General features: G+C 37.7%; 1 protein-coding gene across 3 annotated transcripts in view; it reads right to left on the reverse strand.

Annotated features, from left to right (window-relative positions):
• The window catches only part of SYTL5 (synaptotagmin like 5), a 238,839-nt gene that overhangs the window by 14,883 nt on the left and 201,700 nt on the right, over positions 1-22,256 (reverse strand). For all 3 annotated transcript variants that reach the window (XM_072615179.1, XM_072615178.1, XM_072615180.1), the window contains 3 exons: positions 16,016-16,194; positions 12,470-12,569; positions 10,435-10,596 (listed from right to left, as the gene is read on the reverse strand). In XM_072615179.1, coding sequence (XP_072471280.1) covers positions 10,435-10,596; positions 12,470-12,569; positions 16,016-16,194 — 441 coding nt within the window. The remainder of the gene's footprint in view (positions 1-10,434; positions 10,597-12,469; positions 12,570-16,015; positions 16,195-22,256) is intronic.

Below are 22,256 nucleotides of genomic sequence, written 5' to 3' on the forward strand. Positions count from 1 at the left end.
CCCTATCCAACTATAACAATGTGGTATCCTTATTGATCCTTTCTTATGGTTAAATAAACTTCTCTCTAATAAATATTTTATGGCCAAATGTCTTCTCGTGTTTTAATCCTGAATCTGAACCACTGGCTTGACCCACAACACTTCCTTATGAGTTCAGTACATGACTTGGAGCAACCACAAAAAGACTGGAAGATTTAATGAATCAAACTATTCCCAAAGTGATGGAAATTTTGTGGAAAGATATAGCATACCCAGAGACTGTACTATTCTATAAAACCAAGCCTTATCATTACCTGCCTGATACTGAGTCACATAAACAACAGGAGAGAAAGATTTCCTAAAGGGTGATCGAGACATAGAGGCTGCCTGCCTCTTACAGAGTATTCCTAAAAGCAACATTGGCAGTTCAGATCTTCCAGGTCAACAGGAGCACCTGAGCTGACCTGATCTGCCATTTTCTTTCATTCCCTGAAGCAAATATTTGAATTTCCTACAAATAGGGATAGAATGGTAAGATCGTTTTTTAGCCTTTTTCTTAAATTGACACACGTACACACACACACACACACACACACACACACACACACACACACACACACACACACACACACCCTACCATAAAAGTTTTCCGATGTGGAGCAATAGAAATAAACCTGGGCTCTCAAAGTGTATTCCAGGAGAGGGTATAATCTGTAATGTAATGTAACACCAAACTGGGAAAGTTTCAAGTTCAGGCCCAGCAATGGTTCTTTGTTTCTGTTTCCTGGGGAAAGGTCTAGCTAAGTGCAGAGTGGCTAATCACCCAAGGAAAGGTACCAAGAGACTAATATTGTTGGCCACAGTGATTTGTGAGACTTTTTCCTAGGGTTGTACTCTACAGACACAGAACGGAATCTGTGGAAGGAAAACCCCCGCCAGTAAAATCATGCCTCTTCTGAGGTACTGAGGTCTTGTCAGGAATCTCTCTGCCACCATTAATATTACGTGTTGGGATAATAGCAGACAATTTTTTATTAACACCAGGGTAATGTATAGTACTTCAGATCTTCATCTAACTGAGACTTTAAGGGCTATGATATTAGACCATATTATAGCTGAAATCACATAAAATCACACCTTGTTATAGCTGAGATTAGCAGGCAGGGACACTGCACCACATCTGCTCATAGTCTGATGCCTCAGATCCTGTCAACAAAGCGTTCTTTCCCCTCCTTCCTCCTTACCCCTGGCCTCTTGGACAGTATAATTTTTACCTTATTTTATCCTATTTGACTTCCAAAGCAACTCTCATTCAGGGAGGGACATCAGAAAACAGTATCTCCAAATATTTTCTTTTCATGGATGATGGTGCAGAGAGACGTGCCTGCTTTCTGAAAGGTATGATGCCAAACTATGCTATACAGATATCTATGCTACAGTTGCTAAATAGCTAAATTGTGCTGATAGTTAAATTGAGATCTAGGGTAGTTATGAGATTGGGATTGATGATACCAGTGCCATTTACGTAGCATTTTAAGATTTGCAAAGTGTTTTATAAATATTATCTTCATTTTATTGTTAAAACCACTCTACTGTTACTATTACCTCCATTTCACAACTAAATAAACTGAGGCAGACAGAAATTAAATGGCCAAACTAGGAAAGATGAGCAATGCAGTGCTTTTCAAGGTAATAGAGGCTATTTTTTTTTCACCTTGGAGCTAAAATAATTGTATTCTATGCCTGAAAATGTAATAAAAGAAGACCTGAAAATGAAGCTTGCTATTGGTTGTCAACTAAGAGTTAGTTTTTGGTTTTCCAAAAGTACCTTTTGGGAATTCATGAAAGGTCATAAGATCATTCTTTTAAAAGTACCTAGTGTGTCTGTCCTAGAGATGAGATGAAGCTGGAGTACATAATTGTTACATGTATGCTCCATAGTGAAATGTAGATTGTTATAAAGTGTTTCCCACATTTGGCATCTCTCCTCTCATCCTGCCTCCTACCCAAGAGATGTGGAACAATCCATCAGTTACAAAGGCTCAGTACTGAGTGTCTCTCAGTAAGGCTGGTTAAGTCAATAAGACACTATGGCTTTCAGGCATTCCAACTGTGAAGAGCTGCTTCCCAAAGCTTGACTCTTACTAATTCTGATTCCTCATTAGCAGAGAAAATAGGTCCTCCAGGTCACGTTTAATCTCCCAACTTGGATCATGTGTGCAACATCTCAGGGACTCCTTATGACTCAGATGGCAAAGAATGAAGGAGCTATGGTTTTGGAGTGACTGGAACAGAGAACTGAGAATGAAATTTTGCTTTGGTGATCACGCTTGCCCCACAGTTTCTAAGACTGGGACTAGATTGGTGCCTATAGAGAGTGAACATCCAACTGTATTCCTGCCATCTTGGAAAACTTTGCCATCTACTTGTGACTCAGCACAGTAGACAGGCACATCAAATGTTCAGCTGGCTCTACAGTTATCACCATTTCCTCTAGTCTCCTTTGACAATTTTGCAGAAGGGTAGGGAAGGACAGGAATTAAAGAAACTGAATAAAATACTGACTTTTCTCTCAAGGGAGACCCATGAATACACAGTCTTGTAGAAAACACACACACAAACACACACACACACACACACACACACACACACACACACACACACACACACACACACACACACCCTTTGATTTCAAATAGTAATTCATGATCTCAATAAAAGACTGTAGTTCATTTATTTGAATATCTGATATCTGACAACTAGTGTGTCATTTTATACTTGAAAGAAAATTGTATTTTATCTGTTTCTAGTACAGGATTGAAAAATGGGTGGGAATAATTCCAGGTATGGATCACTGCTACCATTTTCATGTGATTATCTTCCCTGTTGCTTTCAAAGCCCAACTCTATGTCCTGGCTTTGCATTTTGGTAGGTGATTTATTTAAAACATTAAACTGCTTGCTATTTTCACTTATTTTGTTATATACAAAGTACCTTAGTTCAGCCAAAGCCCACATTTGGGACACTACTCATTTGGTGCCCACAATGCTTATGAGGTATTCATAAAAGCAAACTAAGCCGGAAGAAAAAACAGTAACTCTGGAGTCAGAGAGGATCTGGGTTCAGATTTCATCTCTGCCTCTTGCGTGACCTTGGACAAGTCACTTAACTTCCTTTGGATTCATTTTCCTCATTCATAAAATGGGAGGATTGTATTATATGGCCTCTGGAGTCCCTTTTAACTCTCAATCTATTACACCATGATCCTATGAATTTAGATAGGTTAAATTACAGAGATCATTGATGGGTCCATACTTTAAGTCTTTCTGGTTTGACAGGAGCTACCGCAGCTTGTATTCTTTTGAGAATCAAGAACTACTTCCTTGAAGCATGAGAAGAGGACATTTCTGGAGATACTTTAAGCACCTAAATTTCTGATTGCAGGTGTGTGTGTGTGTGTGTGTGTGTGTGTGTGTGAGATATCAAAATCAAGGGTTATAGCGTTATGGCTCTGGTAGAATCATTTGCAGTGATGAGTACCCAGCCTGGCTGCCTATTCTTGGCTCTATTATTTATTTATTTTAAACATTCTTTTCTTTTTAAATTCTGAGTTTCAAATTCTCTCCATCCCTCCCATTCTCTCCCTCCATGAAATGAAAAGGCAAGCATTATGATATCAATTATGCATGTGAAATAATCCAAAACATTTTTCCATATTAGCCATATTTTTTAAAAAGCAAGAAAAACAAAGTGAGAAAATGATACTTCACTTTGCATCAGAGTTCATCAGTTATCTCTTGATAGATAGTACTGTTTCATCATAATTCCTTTGGAATTGTCTTGAATCATTGTAAGAATCAGAGTCGATAAGTCTTTCACAGTTAATTTTCATCACAATGTTGCTGTTACAGTGCACAATGATCTCCTGGTTATCCATACTTCATACTTCACTTTGTATCAGTTCATACAGGATTTGCTATATTTTTCTGAAATCACCTCTCTCATCATTTCTAATAATGCAATAGTACTCCATCACAATCATATGCCACAACTTGTTCAGCCATTCCCCAAATGATGAGCAACCCCTCTATTCCCAATTCTTTGCCACCATCAAAAAAGCTGCTGTAACTATTTTTGTACATATAAATCTTTTTCCTTTTTCCTTGATATCTTTGGGATACAGACCTAGTAGTAGTATTGCTGGGTCAAAGGGCATGCACAGTTTTAAAGTCCTTTGGGCATAGTTTCAGATTATTTCTAGAATGGCTGGACCAGTTCACAACTCCATCAAGAGTTAATGAACTATAGGTCATTAGTGTGCCTATTTTCCCTCATCCCTGCCAACATTTGTCATTTCTGATAGATATGAGATGATACCTCAGAGTGATTTTTATTTACGTTTCTATGACTATGGATAGCTTTGACTTCTTCTTCTGAAAACTGTTCATATCTTCTGATTACTTCTCAGCTGGGGAATGGCTCTTATTTTTATAAATTTGACTTAGTTCTACACTTAGTATATATTTGAGAATTGACATCTTTATCAGAGAGACTTGCTATACAAATTTTTTATAATCATTGTCTATGGTACCTTTTAGCATAATGTAGTTTCCCTGATTGTCTCTTTTAATTGGGGTTGTTTTTGCTTTTGCTTTGTCTTAGCTCATGCCTTTTTTTAGTTCAGCTGAAGCATAACAGATTCTGCTCTAGCCCTTTATTTTAACTCTATGTGCATGCTTTCTGTTTCAAGTGTGTCTCATAAACAATGTATGATTGCATTCTGGTTTCTAATTCATTCTTCTGTCTGTTTCCCTTTTATAGGTGAGCTCATTCCATTCATATTCACAGTTATGAGCACTATGTATTTCCCTCCACCTCATTTTCTTCTTGTTTCTTCACTTCTCTTTTTCATCCTGTCCCTCCTTGAAAATCTGTTTCCCTTTCTTCTTTCTTCTTGAGATGAGAATGGTCAAGGGTCAGCTGCTTCTCCACCTCCTCTTCCTTGTTTGTATAGATGGCTACTTGTGTATCTTCAATATATGATGACATTTCCTCTAACCTTTTCTTCCCTCCCCCGCACCCTCAATGTATTCCTCTTCTCCTCTATTTCCATTATCTTATTAAGATCATCAAAGCATAATGGAACCACTTTCAGACCTTGTCTAAGTGAATTTCTGCTATGAAGCTGGATGATGATAGAGATCAGAGGGGACACATGTACCATCTCCCCATATTTGAATGAGAGCAGTTCATATTTTCCAAATCTTTTATCATTATTCATTTATGTTTGTCTTTTTATGTATTTCTTCATTTGTGTTTGTACTTCTATATTTTTCTGCAGCTCTGATCTTTTCACCAGGGATACTTAGAAATTCTCTATTTCACTAGAACTTATTTTTTCTACCTCTAACATTATACTCGATTTTGTTGGGTAAGTTATTCTGGCTATAAGCCCGTATCCTTTGCCTTCTGGAATATCATATTCCAAGTTCTCTGCTCCTTATACTGGTGGGTGCTAAATTGTGTGAGAGCCTGACTGTGACTCTTTGGCACTTGAATTCTTTCTGTCTGTTTGCAGTATTGTTTCTTTGATCTAGAAGCTCTAGTTTTTGGCTATGGTGTTACAGGGGGTTTTCATCCTGGGATTTCTTTTAGGAGGTGACCAGTAGATTCTTTCTATATCTAATTTGTGCCCTGGTTTTAAGAAATTTGGTCAGTTTTCTTTCAAGATTTGTAGTAATATAATATCTATATTCTTTTTTTCCAGGTATGGATTTCAGATAGTCCAATTAATTTTTTTTCCCTCCTCAATCTGTTTTCCAAGTGAATTGTTTTATCTACAAGATACCTTATATTTTCTTCTATTTTTCAGCTTTTTGATTTTCTTTAAATATATCTTGTCTTATGGAGTCACTGATTTTTTTATCCATTCAAATTTTTAGAGAGTTTATTGCTTGGGCAAAGTTTTATACCTCTTGTGCCAAGCTGTTAATTCCCTTTCCAATTCTTTCTTCCATTGTTCTCATTTATTTTCCATTTTCCCCCTCAAATCCTCTTATTCATTTAAAATACATTTTAAACTTTTTAAAAAAACTTTTGTTTCACTTCTTTCAGGAATTCTATTTGAACTTGTGCCCAATCTATGTTTTTCTTTGAGTTAGTTGTAGACATTTTATAGTCATTCTTTTCTGCATTTGGGTTGAGCATCCTTGTTACCATACTAGCTTATTGTGATGGGGTTCTTTTTTTGTTTGCCCATTGTTCCAGTCAGCTTCCTAACTTCAGACTTGATGTTAGGACTAAGCTCTGTGTCACCTCTAGAGGGAAAGTATAAGCTTGCCTTGTTGCTGCTTTTTTGGGATCTTGAGTTTTGTATTGTTCCAGAAACTAGGGGACAGATTAGGGACCTACAAGCTTTTATAGCTCTGTGATCCAGAGCAAAGTCTGATTGCTTCTCCTCTGGTCTGGGCTCTGTAAATTCTTGACCTGGATTTAGGTCTGAGCAAGAGTAGACTACTGCTGGACCCTGCTCCCATCAGCTAACTGGAAAGCTGTGTTGGTTCAGAGTGGAAGACCTATAGGTTCCCCTTTGGTCTGGGAGTCTCACCTGGTTCTCCCTCTGCAGCCTGGCCTAGACATTGGAGTTAAGACCATACTTCGTGTCTGAAGTCTAGCCACACCATGGAAGCTGCAGTGGCTGCTGTTGTTGCTAGTTTCTTAACTTCCTCCTTTCCCTGCACACAGCTCAGGATCCCCCAAACTGGTAACACCCTGCTATTCACAAGTCCCCCGTCACTCCATCGTGGCTCTAATCTGGGACTGGGCAGTGAGTTGTTAACAAGGCTGCCAGTTGTCACTTGTTTCCATTGCAGAGTCTCAATGGGAGTATAAGAAACCCCTCTTACCTAGTGTTCAGCCTCTACCTGGGGACTAGAGGGCTCCATGCATAGAATGCCTCTGACCCAACCCTGTCTCCAGAGTCTACAAACCTCCTTGCCTGTTTTCCTATTCCAAGCTGAGCTTGATGAAGGACTCACTGTGATTTTTTTCTGCATTTCTCCATAGGGGTTTGGTCTGTTGCATTTTCTAGAACTGTTAGGAGGAGATTATGGAGAGGAGCTCGTTGCATTATTTCCTATCACTTCAATATCTGGGTTCTGCCTCTCTCTCTGTATCTTTTCTTATAATGCCCTCCCACCTTCCTCAGTTACTTCAGTGTCTGGTTCACAGAATCCTCTTCTTTACTCTAACTTCTGCCTTCATTCTTGGTGACTTTAATATTTATGCTGATGGCCATTCCAAGATCCTTAGCCCTTGGCACATAGTTTTCAGCATCCTTAGATCCAGTGACTCCCAACTTCATGGTTTTTTAAACTGCTCACATGCACAATCAATTCATTTTAATACATATTTACTAAGTATCTACTATGTGTGAGGCCTTGTGCTAAGTACTGGAGATACAAAGGCAACAAATGAACAAGTCACAGCCTTTAGGAGCTTACTTTCCATCAGGCGAATATAACACCTTGGATTTCGTCATCGCTTGCAATGGCTATGCTCAAGTCCTCTTTCTGGCTGCAACCTCTTTACTTTCTACTTTTCTAAGGAAGATAGTCCTATGTGTTTTCATCCTTCATTGCTGAAGAAGATCATGCCATCAGAGAAATGATGACATGACTTGCACTTGACTTTGTTTTGAGTGAGGGAGGGCTGTGCAGGTCACCAGCCTCACTTCTCCTCCAGAGCCATCTGAATCCAGTGACCAGATATTCATCAGGATGACTGGAGATGTCCCAGGATGAAGCAGTTGGGGTTAAGTGACTTGCCCAAGGTCACAGCTAGTGAGTGTTAAGTGTCTGAAGTGAGATTGGAACTCAGGTCCTCCTGACTCCTGCACTGGTGCTCTATCCACTGCACCACCCAGCTGCCCTCAAGGAAGATAGCATATTACAATGAAAAGAGTGCTGGATTTGGATTTGGGGACCTGGTTTCAAGTCTGTACTCTTGCACCAGTACTGCCTGTGTGACTCCAGATGAGTCATTTAACTCCTTTAGGCCCCAGTTTCCTTAAATGTGAAATAAGAGTGTTGAACTAAATGATTCCAAAGTTTCTTCCCATTGCCAAATTTCTGATGCTATGATCCTTTCTTCCTACCAGACTTGTTTTTTCTTGTCACTGGGATCTCTACTCCACAAAAGCATCCCTAATCTCTCAAGCTTGCATTTATGTAGTGCCTTAAGATATGCAGTGATTTATAAATATTATCTCACAAGAATATGATCTCCACCACAACGTAGGGAGCAAGGCGCTATTATCATCCTTGTTTTACCGAAGAGAAAACTAAGTGAATTGCATTCACGTAGCTACTAAACAACTGAAGCTGGATTAGAACTCAGGTCTTTCTGACTTCAGGTCCAGCACTCTATGCACTGTGTCACCTACTTGTCTAGGTGCCATCTAACTGTGCCTATTTACGATCTTGATTTCATCCCTTTTCAGTTCCTCAAGACCTTGTTTCATCACTCTTTCCTCTTTTTTTGCATGTTCAGTCTCTCTTTTTCCATTGTCTCCTTCTCCTCTGCCTTCAAATATAATCATTTCGTATCTGCTAACCTCTTTCTTCTATCCATCATTTGACTGGTGACTTTCTTGAGAAAATAGTCTTTCTGCTTCTTTCTCAAAACCTACTTACTCTTTAACTCTTTGGCATCTCTCTCATTCACTATTACAACTTAATCACTCTGCTGAAGATGTTTGCTTTCAGGTCATAGGTAGCCTCCATGCTTCACCAATGGAAAAAACCTCATGACTTTTTCTTGGTTCTTATCTTACTGAACCTCAGTGCAGCATGTAACACTACTGGTCAACCCTCATTCACGAAGCTATTGTGGAATAAAAATTAATAGTAAGCCTGATTTCTACTGTATTGATTTTACAATATAGTTAGTATTACACTGGATTGGTTTTTATAACTGCTAATATCTGTTTGAACTCACCTGGCTCCAAAATGCTGTCTTTCCTAGTCTAAATGTGTTTAAAGGCATGTTTGAAAGGGAATGTTATTATCCCTCATACAGCTAGCTCCTGGGACATTTTTGCGTGCTATCTTTAAGCCTCAACCAGTTTAACCTGGGACCATCTCCTCAAAAGAGAAATCCTTGCCAGTCCTCATGCAAATTAAGAGTGGTTTGATCTCCCTCAAGGGGACTAACTGGGTGCTTCTGATTTTCTAGCCAAGATTACAAGAGAAATATGAGTACCATAAAATAATTTATCTTTCTTAATAGTCAGAGAAGGGCATGATCAGCCACATTCAGATGCCAATCCAATTTCCCTGGTGTAGTAAATTGTAATATACCCCAACTACCCACACCCACTCCTTTCCTGCAATGAAAAGTCTCTCCTCCTTCACTGGCTTTATTGAAGTGGCCAGTCCGACCCATTTTGTTAACAGTTATATGTATCATTGTTAATAAATTGATTATGCTCAGAGAATGTACCTCAGTTTACTTTTATTTCTTTGCTTGCCACACTACCTGCTTCTCCCTTGGATTCCATGACATTGCCCTCTCCTAGTTCTCCTAACTCTCAGACCACTTCACTTCCATAACTTTAATTGTAATCCTTCTCCAAAGTAATATCCTGGACTCTTCTTTTCTCTCTTCCTGGGTTATCTCATCTATTACAGTCTTACCTCTATGTGATTTCTTTCCTTATATGTCAATAACACAAGTAGATTGAGCTAGATGGTTTCTTAGGTCTCTTAGCAGTTCAGAATCTAGATCTGTGATTCCAAAATCTCTATCTGTAGCCCTAGCTTTCTCTCTTTTTGCTTAAAGACAGATTTTGGCCAAATGTTACTTCCAAAGTGAAATGAGATGCCTCAGAAGGTTGACATCCCCAAAAGTCTTCAAGTAAAGGCCAGATGACCATTTGTTGAGATGTTGGTGGAGAGCATATTTTCTGAGGTATGGGTTAATGACAACTGAGATCTCTTCAAACTCTGAGCATCCATAATTTTATAACCTTCAATAAACAAGAAATTCACTATCTTACAAGAAGTTCAATTCCAATTGTCAAGAAAATTCTTTCTAATAAGGACCCAAACTCTACTTCCCTATAAAATCTCCCCATTATTCTAGTTATGGAGCAATAACAAAGCATAATACCTTGTGCACATGAGGATAACCCTTCAATTAATTTAAAATAGTTCTAGTGCCCTGATCCCTCTTTCCTCTTCTCCAGGCCTCACATTCCTAGTTCTTTTAATTGTGCCCTGCCCCAACCTCTGATATGATATAAGACCTTATAATTCTTTCTGCTCTTTTCCAAATGGATCCCAGTTTATCAGTAATCCTCTTAAAATGGTCCATACCAAGTCCATGGCATCAATTTAATTAATAGTTCAACATTCAATGCCTCATTGTCTGACTAGACCAGTTAGTCCTGCTTACCTTGGGCTGGAGCACAAACCACTCATCGCTTGGATTTTCAAAGTTCCATGAGTCAAACGGAATTTCCACCTCTCCAAGGAAGCTGTTCCGCCCAAATCGATCATAATGCCAGACAGAAAGCTGAAGCGTTCTTGTTTCTAGTTGAGTGTGACTAATGGTGTACTAGAATATAACAGAAATAAATATGCTCCTTAATGAAGGTCTTTCTCAATTGTTAAGAACAGATTAAGATTCAGTTCACATTCTCCTTTGTTGGACCACTTCTATCAGCAGCAGAAATACTGAAGAGGAAAGAACTCATTATCTTTATTATCCTCCAACTACTGAAGGAAAAAGAAATCCATATATTCCTTCTGTGCTGCTCCTAGCATGGAAGAAAACATATATACGTGTATATATATATATATATATATATATATATATATATATATATATATATATATATATATATATATATACACATACACACACATATTATATACATACATATATACACACCACACACATATACACACGTGTTTATATATGCATATGTGTTTATATATACATATACACATGTATGTGAATTTTTTTGAAGATAATAAATTTCAAGGAGGGCTTATAGGAAGCAGAAAGTTTTTTTTAACTTTCATAATTTCATAATTTTTTCTATTTTTCTGCCTGTGTTTATTCCTTTGAAAGATGCTTTTTCAAGATTAGTCTTAGAGCAAGAATTCTCTATTTTGCAGCTCTTCTTTTATATCTAAAAGAACAGGAATTTTTTTTTTAACTGGAGGGGACTTTGCAGCTCTTCTGTTCCAACTGGTTCATCTTTAAGAGATGCAGAAACTAAGACCTAGAGGAGCTAAGTGAAGTACTCCATCCGGGTCCATAAAGTGAGTTAGTACCAGAGTCCAGCTTCAAACACAGGTTGTCCATTGTTTAGTCTTATGTTCATGCCACTGTATCACAGTAACCTCTAAATAGATTCTAAAGAATTATAAATACTCTATTAATATATTTATAAATATTGTAGCATAGATGGTGATAGAGTACTTGACTTGAAGTCAGAAAGACTTCTAGACTCGGTAGCCTTTAGGGGCCCTTCTAGTTTTAAATCTGTGATGCCATGAAATTGAGGAAACAGCCTACAAAGATGTAATCAGCCTTCAAGATGTCAGCCTTCTAAGACAAACTCTTCCTGGGACTTCTACCTTTTTTTTCCCCTCAGAGGACTCATTCTACTCTCCAGGTCTTTGACTTAGTCTTGTTATGGTTGGATAGGCCCATTGTTGGTTATGTATCATATTCTGCTTACATACTTTTCATATTATAACTTCTACTATGTTTATCCATGTATTTGATCTTATCCTTACTATCTTATAAGTTCTTTGAGGGCATAAACTGGTTCTTATATATCTTAGTATTTATCTTCCCAGGAAGATACAAATTTTTGTAGAAAAATTTGCAGAATTTTTAGAAGAGAGAGGGTTATGCTTCTTTTCCAAGGTTACTTCCCCTGGAACTTTCACATCCATTCATAAATCTTCATTTATTGCATCATTCCCTATCCATCTTCCTAAATTTAGCTCTACATTTAAATCCTGTACATAGTGAAAAATCATACTGTCCAAGTACCATAATTACCTTGTACAGGATGAGACATCAAGTCAATGGCAAAACTGTGACTGGATCTATAAAGCTACTGTATCAATTCTTTGACAAAGATATTTTGAAAAGACCCACAAATCTATTAAACATCCCCAAGAATAAGAGTTCTCATTGCAACAGAATTTTTTGGATTGCCATGACTTAAAATCCAACTACAAAGCCAACAGTGCAAAATCATAGAAGAGTAAAAATGACTTTAATTTGGAATTTCCAAATACCTTTGGAATGCCCTTAGTGGCAGGACAAATTAAAATGCATCAAAATCTACTATTTTCTCAGATAAAAATTTTTTTCTAATAAAAAACTTTCAGCCATTTACAAACAATATGTGGTTCTAATGAACTAAGGAACTTGTCATGTATCACTAATTTGAAAGAATTCTCACCTTTAGAATTTCATTAAATTCTGGATTGGTGCCTGTTCGGATTTTGGTCTTGCGTTTACTATTTCGAGATTTATCAGGAAGAAGGTATGACTTCACATAGCTGTAGATGATAAGAATGAAGCTCATGATTGTGAACATCAGATAATTCTCTCCCCTCTCCAATCTGTCCTCCATTCAGCCACTGACATGATTTTCCTCAAATGAAGGTCTGACTATGTCACCCCCTTATTCAATTAGCTCCAGTGGATCCCTGTTGCCTCCAAGATTAAACACAAAGTCTTCTCTTTGGCATTTAAAACCTTTATAACTTAGCTTTCCCTACCTTTCCAATCTTTTTACACTTTAATTCCTGCCACATACTATTTTATCTAGTGACATTGGCATCCTGCTATTCCATGAACAAGATGCTCTATCTCTAAGCTCAGCATAATTTCTCTGGCTGACCTTCATATCTGGAATGCTCTCTCTTCTTTCCACCTTCTAGCTTTCCTAACTTCCTTTAAGTCCCTAGTAAAATTCCACCTTTTACCAGAGAAGCCTTTTCTAACCCCTCTTAATTCTAGTGCCTTCCCTTTCTTAATTATTTCCTATTCATTCTGTTTATAACTTATTTGTACAGGATTGTTTGCTTGTTTTCTTCCCCATTAGATTGTAAACTTCTTGAGGGCAGGGACTGACTTTTGCCTCTTTTTGTATCCATCTAGCAGACAGTAGGCACTTAATAAATGTCTCTTAATTGATTAGTTGAAAATATACCTTACCAAATTACTATACAGTAACTGTTTCTCTGTTACCCAGGAACCCTGAGGGTCTTCCCCTCCTAGTTTGATGTTTTTTTCTTTTATTAAAAGGGGTCATCCCTTGAGTAACTACTTAAAGAAGCCTAGTCACTGAATGAGTGTATCTCACTCAAAGTGAGAATGTGATAAGACCTTAGCCCAAAATGGCCAGAGTCTCCCATTGCATCCTGGGTCATCTCCAGTTGTCCTTATGAATATCAGGTCACTGGACCCAGATGGTTCTGCAGAAGAAAGTGAGGTTGGTGACCTTGCACAGCTCTCCCTCACTCAAATCAAAGTCAACTGCAAGTCATGTCATCATGTTGATATCATGGTCCTCTTGGAGAATGAAGGAAAAACACAACAACCTTACCAAAAATGTGAGGGATTTATATGAGCGAATGAAAGATGAGAGAATAGGTTAAGAAGAGAAAAAGTTAGGCTAAGATATATAGAATATAGTTTATAATAGACTTCAAAATGTTGTCCTGAGGTTATTTATGATCCTGCAAAGATTTCTGGTGACTGTCATTATATCCCCATACTCTGCTTCTGCTTCTGATGGCCTCCTTCTTACCTGCCATAAAATATTGGTATTGAGAAATTGAGGCAGTGATAGTGAGTAGGGCAAGAAAAGACAGAGATCAAGAAATGACAACCTCTCTGAATAGCAGCACTCACTCTTAATATGGATCAATAACAATCTTGAGAGATACTCACACCCCAGAGAGTGAGGGAACAAATCAAAAGGATGGGGGGAGGAGGACTTGGGAGGATGGTACAAAATGCTCAATGATAGGCATGTTGGAGCCCCAATAACTGTATCCAGGCTAGCCTCAAATATTTATGTTGGTTCTAGAGGACCTTTGGGATCCAACCAAACTGTACTGCTAAATTCCATACTCTTCATCTACCTATCTTTTCTTGAACTACTCCTTATGCTTGTAATTCTGTCCAGTCACCTCCTCCAACCCCCTTCCCTATCTCTCTCCATCTCTTCCTACTGACATCCTGGCCAGCTGATAGACTTGCTATTTATTCCAGGAAGTTTTGTGGTTGCTCCTAGCTACCTATGTATAATGAATTTTTGCTCCTATTATACATATATCATATTATAATTTCTACTATTTTTATTTGAGGAAATGTTTTTAATCTTCTTGAGTGCTATAGAAATGTTGATGGTTATTATTACTATTACATAAATTCTAGCTATTATGAAATGTTAGTCATTGGAATACAGGTGAAGATGTCCAGTAAGTGTTGATTAAGTGGAACATGAGTTGAGAGGAGTTATGAAGGCTGGCTATGTAGATTTGGGAGTCATTTGCATAAATAAGTGAAGCCACTGGAAATGCTGAGACCACTGGGAGAAAAATGTGGATTGGAGAGAGGAGAGATTATCTAGAACAAAGACCTGGAGTATACCAGTGGTGGGGCTGGGGATGGATCTAGTAAATGAGAACCAGGAAAGAACAAGGTCCTTAAAACCCAGGGAAGAGAAAGTATCTAGGAGGAGGAACTCAATAGCAGTATTAAAGGCTGTAGAGAAGTTAAGAAGGTGAAGGACACTGAGAAATGGCTATTGGATTTAGCAATAAGGAGAGCACTGGTAACCTTGGAAAAGGCAGTTTCAGTTGAGTGATGAGGTTGGAATGTAAATTGCATGGGGCCAAATAGTGAGTGGTAGGTGATAAGTGAATACACTGACTATATAATGACTTTTTTCTAGGAGTTTGGAGGGAAGAGAAGAAGGGACACAGGATGAGGAGTTGAGAGGATGGCAGGTTCAACTGAAAGTTTTTAAGAATTGTGGAGATCTGGGCATGTCTGGAGGCAACATGGAAGAAGGTGATTAATAAGAGAGAGAGGACAATGGTTGAAGGTGTAAGTTTCTAGAGGAGATTGAAGAAGACAAAATCAAGAACACAAATAGAGGGGTAGGTCTTGGGAAGGAAAAGGATCATTTCTTTAACCCCAAGACTTTCCTTGATATTGGAGCAAAGGAGGAGAGAATTGGAGATGAAACTGAGGGAATCTAAGGTGAAGAAGAGAAGTGTTCAGGTAGATCAGGACAGTTGGCCTCTATTTTTTTTTGGAAAAGTATGAGGTGAGGTCCTCTGCTAAGAAAATGGAGGTATGGAAGGAGTGTTGTAGCTTAAGAGGAGAAGAGAAAGTTTTGCATATTGACTGTGATAGTCAACGAGGAAGGAAAAAGATGATTGTCATATAGCAGTAAGGGACCAGTTGAAATTAGATCCTTCCCTTTACCATGAAAGATCCTTGACTTCCTGGTCTGGATTATTTACTGAATCTAGGATCGGATTATACTTACCGTTTCTTCTGATATATCTTTATCCACAATTATATTCCATGACTCATTCTTGAAGTCCTGAAAATCTCGTAACTGACCTAGGCTTTGGACCTTGGGCTGATCAAGCAGCCTGATAATTTTCCTTTTGACATTCTCCAGAACAGAAATGAAGCATCTTTTTTTTAAAATCCCTTGGAGTATGCATGCGTGTAGGGTCCCTGTTTCATAGAACTGGCCCTATTTATAGGTACTGATAACCTATGAGACTGTATCTCTAAAACATTACGTGTGATGACATCAATGTAACCAAGCAGCAGCAGGTATTTAGAAATGTAACAGAAGAACAGGGTGATATTTAACTATAGAATCTAATTTGAAAAGACAGGCATACTCAAATTTCTCCTCTTCACAAAATAAGTTATTTGAACTAGACAAAGGAACATGCTGTCTGCTTACGCATCTGTTCTCTGCTTCTTTTCATCTGCTATGGCTAGATTTCTGCAATTCTTTACAAAAATGCGGAGCCCGCCGGTTTTGTAGCAGTAGCTGATGTGCAGAAGGATTTCACCGCTGACCTTCACGTTGCCATAGTCCCCTGTTTCACTATAAACACTCATCATGCTGTTAAGGCTGGTCTGGAATAAACAAGATAGAAAGAGAAGTCCAATGGTGCTCTAATGATCTCTTTGCAGAAACGATTTTTCCTCTCCTTAATTCAATTATAATCCTTCTTCATTTCAGTGTGCAGACCAGCCCATAGTAATGGGCAAAAAGCTAGAATCAGTTGCTTGTTTTGCCTGTGTTACTTCATATCAAAGAAGGAAAAAACATCTAGTCCCATCAGTATGAGGCAAAAACTTATTTACTCTAGGAACAATAATTCACTCTTGGATTTAGGGGTTGAGTGTGAGATACCATTCAACTTTTCCACCAACATTCATGTTCTCCTGACAACCAGAAAGAGTAAGATACATCCCTAAGTGAGTATCGTATTTTCTTCTCATGTTTGGTGTCAGCATCCAGCAAATGAATACTGCTCCTTAGCTGGATATGGGAGACTAGACCAGCAGAAAGGTGGTCTGAGATTATTTATGTATGCTCTGTTGGTCTCTATCCATTCATAGAGACCAAACACTGAATAGCAACCTTTAGAGGGACGGACTCAGAAAACAGCCAGTCACAACACAACTACAAATCATTTTCCTTTTTGCTCAGCAGCCATGTGGCCAATGGTTTTGAACTTTTTCAGTCCACAGATCATTTCAAAAAGATCAAAGAAATATGGTCCATGCTCCCTGATTCACTGTGAAAAAATAAAAATAATAATGAACCCCCCTCCCAATAATCCTTTCCACCCTTTCTCTCTGGAGCCCAGATCCGCCAAAATTAATGGGATGAATGACACAGTTTTTGCTGAGATATTAATGAGGCAAAGATTGAACTTTACTAAATATAATTAAATGTTCAGTTCATGCCATAAACTGACAAAAATGCTCTTATATTATTAGCATGATAGTATAAGAGACCAACCTAGGAAACATTTGAATCTAGATGGTAAGCGTAGAGAGTACTGGACTTGGGAGTAAGAAAGATGTTTGATCTTACTTTAGATTCTTACTCGTTGTCTGACCAGGACCAAGTCGCTTTTCATTTTTTAGCCTTTTAGCCTTAGTTTCTTCATCTGTCAAATAATGATAACAGCGCACTAACCAAGATTGTTATGAGGATCAAATGATACATTGAAATCACTTTGAAAGTGCTTTAAGTGTTATAAAAATGTTAGATATTTATTATCGGAGGACTTTGGTAGACTGCCAAATAGTACTTTGAGGGATGTTGCTCCAAAGGGCAGATTTTAATGCACTTCAGAATTAGTTTAAGCTTTCCTCAATTGCACATACCTGTAATGGAGTATTTTGCCAGTTAGGCAGCAATAGATCGATCAAGTAATATTTAGGCTTAACAAAGGGAGCCTGTCTCTTCTTTGTAATAGTTTTTCAGTGATTGGAAGAATGGCAGGCTTTATTCAAAGGATTTTGCAGTTGCACAGTCATTTAGGAACTCCTCAAAATGGAGGGGACTCAGTGATTATAAGGTCAGAGAGTAAGAGCTATAAAGGACCACAGATGTCAATTTAACAGATCATGAAACTGCGGCCATATGAAGGACCAGGGGCTTGCTTAGTAGGAGAGTGAATGGTAGAACATAAATCTCCTAATTTCTAGAATTCTTTCCACTTTTCTATTCTGCCTCTTGGAGTTATACAATATAGGATCACAGAACTTCTGAGCTGCAAACAATTTCAGACTTCATCTAGTTTAACGAATACTCTAAAATCTCTACGAGAAGCATGCGGTTTTCATATGAAACACGACAGAAAGATGCTTGCTAAGGCTGTCCATTTCTCCCTGTAATTGTTACCAATTGCATCCATTCGTAAACAAAGAGCCCGCCAATTCTGAAAGACTCTAAGGAAATAATTCAATTTAGGAGACCTTACCAGCCCCAGCTATAGGATGGCATGACAGCCTTCTCATCTCAAGTAGGTCAAATAGACCACACTTGAACCTCTCTTGACATTGGTTAATTTGAATGTAACTCTGAATCATTTGTCTGTTGCCTGATTCATAAGTTTTCAATCACCTGATGCAAATTCTCTTTGGACATAGGGTGTTCACTTTAGAATTGACTTTTAATTAAAAAACAAAACAACCTCTAGTTAGCTTAGTTAACAAAAAGCAAAATGTTCAAAGGACAGTTTAGAAATTCTGCATTCCTCCCCCACACCACACCTCCCAAACCATCCTGTACGTGTGTTAGAAATGTAGCTGAGAAAGATGTAAAAGTAAAGCTGGAAGACTCACAGTATCAGAATCCACTTCAGGAACATTTAAGTAGGTCCATTTCTTATCAGAGCCTGCTTGAGAGTTCTTTCAAAGATTTGGGCAAAAGTCAAGACAAAGAGGCATTAGAAGGACAATAAAGATACAGGAAAGCAAAGGAAAACCTTGAGGAAGCACAAGCTGGAAACCCTTACTGAACAATTACTGAACTATGGTCCTCTTGGTAGGATGAGTTCATTAGTAAAGGTTTCCTGTTAATTTCTCCACCATGATGAGGGAGAAAATTCTCAGCACTTTCTGAGGTCCATGTTTTTGCTCAATAAAGGTCTCCTATAGGAAGTACAAGTATGCTCTGTTTTAAGCAAAGCAGGCATTAGACAGTAGGTAAAACATAGGAAATCACCTAACAGATAAATGGGGAGGGCGGATTATATTACCAAAAAAATCAAAATAAGTCTTGCTTAAATAGTAAGCTCCCCATTTCCATTTAAAATATGACATAAATGAGGAATTTTCAAGTGACTTATTAGGGGAAAAAATTAAGGCTCCTCTGTATTTCCAAATACAGGCCAATACTGTAAAAAAGAAGGTCAATATTCCAGCATCCTTAATAGTCAGCTCTCCATTTTTGAAAAGTCTAACAACAATGCAAACACTGCTAAAGTTGTACTATTAATGATTAATAATAGTCAAATAGTTAAAGCAAATTAAATGTTTTATGAACTTTCTTCCTCTTAAAGGATTAACTAACGGAAACAATTATATGGCTTTTACAGATATGTACCCATCACTGAAATATTATGAGGTGGGGTACAAAGATTACAACTGAAAAATATTTGTTAAGTGAATAATGAATGATCTTTGCAAGTCACTCACAGAGCTAAGGAAACAATACAAATTCTTGTATTATTAATGACGTATGGGAAGAAATGATTATCTTATTTCTAGACTCATTCATATATTTAAAAAATATTCTCATTCAAAATGAATTAAGGAAGAATAAACTCAAGCCATATTCTGATGCTAATTTAACCTGTGCTGGCTCTATCAAAAAGTAGAAATAATTAGAACCTACAGAGTAGCTTCACTGATTCATGCATCAGTCTGATAAAACAGGATGGGCTCTATTCAACTCAATTTTTAAAAAGTATAGAGTAAGCCCCTACTATGTATAAGGTACTGTACATATATAGAGAAAAAATTTTTAAAAAAGGACCTACCCTAAAGGAGCTTGCATTCTGCTTGCAGGAAATAACTTGTACAGATAAAAAAATATAAAACATACTCAAAATAAAAACAGAGTAATATTAGTGGATAAACACTGACAAAGAGGGAAATCAGAAGATGCTTCGGGCAGGAAATGCCCCTTGAGTTGAGCCTGGAAGGGAGCTGAGGATTCTGGGAGGTAGCAGTGAGGAGAGAGCAGACGGATTGCCATGTGAGAGGAATACCACGAAGGTCAATGGGCTGGAATGTAGGGTTCGTGATGTGGATTAACATAAACAATATGGAAATATCAGTCAGAGTCAGACTGTCAAAGGCTTTAAATGCTGAACAGAGGAATTTGTATTTTATCCTTGAGAAAATAGGAAGTTACTGAAACTTCTTGAACAGGGAAGTGATGTGATTACACCTGTGCTTATCAATTTTCTTACTGCACAAAGGATGGATTGGAGGGGAGAGAGAATGAAGGCAGAGAGACTTTCCCTTCAACTGTGTAACTATGAAAATGTTATCTTTTATAGAAAAACATTTGCAAAGCTCCCCACCTCCACTTCTCCTTGTTCTCTTGCCAGATTTTCATCCAGAAACTTCTCCATTGAAGGCCATTCTCATGTAGAAATATTTTATAGAAGTGAGAAAGTAGGCATATGGCAACAGTCTGGGTGAGGGATTACATGTGCTTGAATTAGAGTGGTGACCACATGAGTTGAGGTGGTGGAGAGGGTGGAACATCTCTCTCTGTCTCTGTCTCTGTCTCTGTCTCTGTCTCTCTCTGACACACACACACACACACACACACACACACACAGAATTAAATTCAGCAAACTTAAAAAAATTGAAATTGATTCTATCCTAACATGGAAAAAAATTATTAGAATTGAAATGGGAAGCACGCCAGAAATATCTGTCTGTATATAGTCAGACCATGGAGTGTATAGATGAAAGGTTAAAATCAAGATAAAATTAGCAAAAAAGGATAAAGATGAAAAGACATTATGCATAATTATGAGAAGTTGAATCCAACCTACTTAAGGGCTGTAAACCTGGAAAAATACGAATTTGATTAAGGTAGAGTTATCATTTTTAAAAGAAATTTATTGATCCTAAAACAGTCATTATATCAAAGAGACTTAAATATCCTCCAAATCACTTTAAATACTTTCTCTCCTTGTCATGTGAAGAGACAGGGCATTCAGCCATGGGCAATATTGATTTAAAGGAGTTCTTAACTTAGGGTCTGTGAACTTTAAAATAGATAGATGTAGATAGACAGACAGACAGACAGACAGACAGATAGATAGATAGATAGATAGATAGATACATAGATAGATACATAGATAGATAGATAGATAAACCATGTTTCAGTATAACTGGTCTCCTTTGCAATTCTCGGTATTTTATTTTTTACATTGAAAAACATTCTGAGAAGTGGTTTCACCAGACTACCAAGGAGTCCATGACACAAAAAAGGTTAAAACTTTCTGATTTAGAGTGTAAAATCATTTTCCACATACTATGGTAGAGAATGCTAGATTATGAACAGGATTGTGCACTTAACAGTAAAAGCAACAGACAGGGGAAATGAGGCTGCAGAAGAATCTTTGGAGAAAGACCCTACTAAGGAACCTCGTCTCTGGAGCTGTGATGAACTATAGGCATGGGATAAGGCATATACTTACAGACATGGTCAAGGTGTTGACTTGTTTTGCTTAATTGCATTTCTTACAAAAAGGGAGGGCTGGGGGTAGATAAGTCATTGGGAATTGACAAAATGTGATTTTTTAAAAAAAAGAACAACAAAATATTTTCAAAAGAAAAAATCAGAGATCTTAATTAAAACGATCCCAAACTGTCTTCTAAAAACAAACAAAAAAAGTTTTTTAAAAACTAGCCTTCTCCTTGCAATGTCATATGAATATTAATCATGGAATACTATTATTTCCAAAGAATTGAAATTACAGGTAGACCAAAGTTAATAAGTCAGACAGTCAATAAATATTTATTAAGCACTTACTATGTGCCAGACATTGTGCTAAGCACAAAAGGCAAAAGACAGTCCGTGCTCTCATGGTCTAAAAAGGCAGGCAAGATGCAAACAAACATATTCAAAGCAAACTCTCTCTCTCTCTCTCTCCCTCTCCCTCTCTCTCTCTCTCTCTCTCTCTCTCTCTCTCTCTCTCTCTCTCTCTCTCTCAATATATATATATACAATATATATATAAAAATACACATATGTATATACATGTATACATATACATATAATAGGACTAATTGAAAATAACTAATAGAGAGAAGGCACTAGAATGAAGAGGGATTCGAAAAGGTTTCCTGTAGAAGATGGGATTTTAGTCAGAGAAACCAGTAGGCAGAATGGAGGAGGCAGGACATTCCAAGCATGGGGGTCAGCCAAAGAGAATGTCTGGAGCTGAGAGATGGAATATCTCATTTGAAGAACAACCAGGAGACCAGTGTCATTGAATCAAAGAGCATGACATTGGAAGTAAGGTATAAGAAGACTGGAAAGAAAGGAGGGGACTGAAAGTTATGAAGGGCTTTGAATGTCAGATAGAGGACTTTTTTATGTCTTACTAGAGGTGATTGGAAGTCATTGGAGTTTATTGAGGAGGGTG

The sequence above is a fragment of the Notamacropus eugenii genome, chromosome 5 (assembly GCF_028372415.1).
Source record: "Notamacropus eugenii isolate mMacEug1 chromosome 5, mMacEug1.pri_v2, whole genome shotgun sequence".
Lineage (NCBI taxonomy): Eukaryota > Metazoa > Chordata > Mammalia > Diprotodontia > Macropodidae > Notamacropus > Notamacropus eugenii.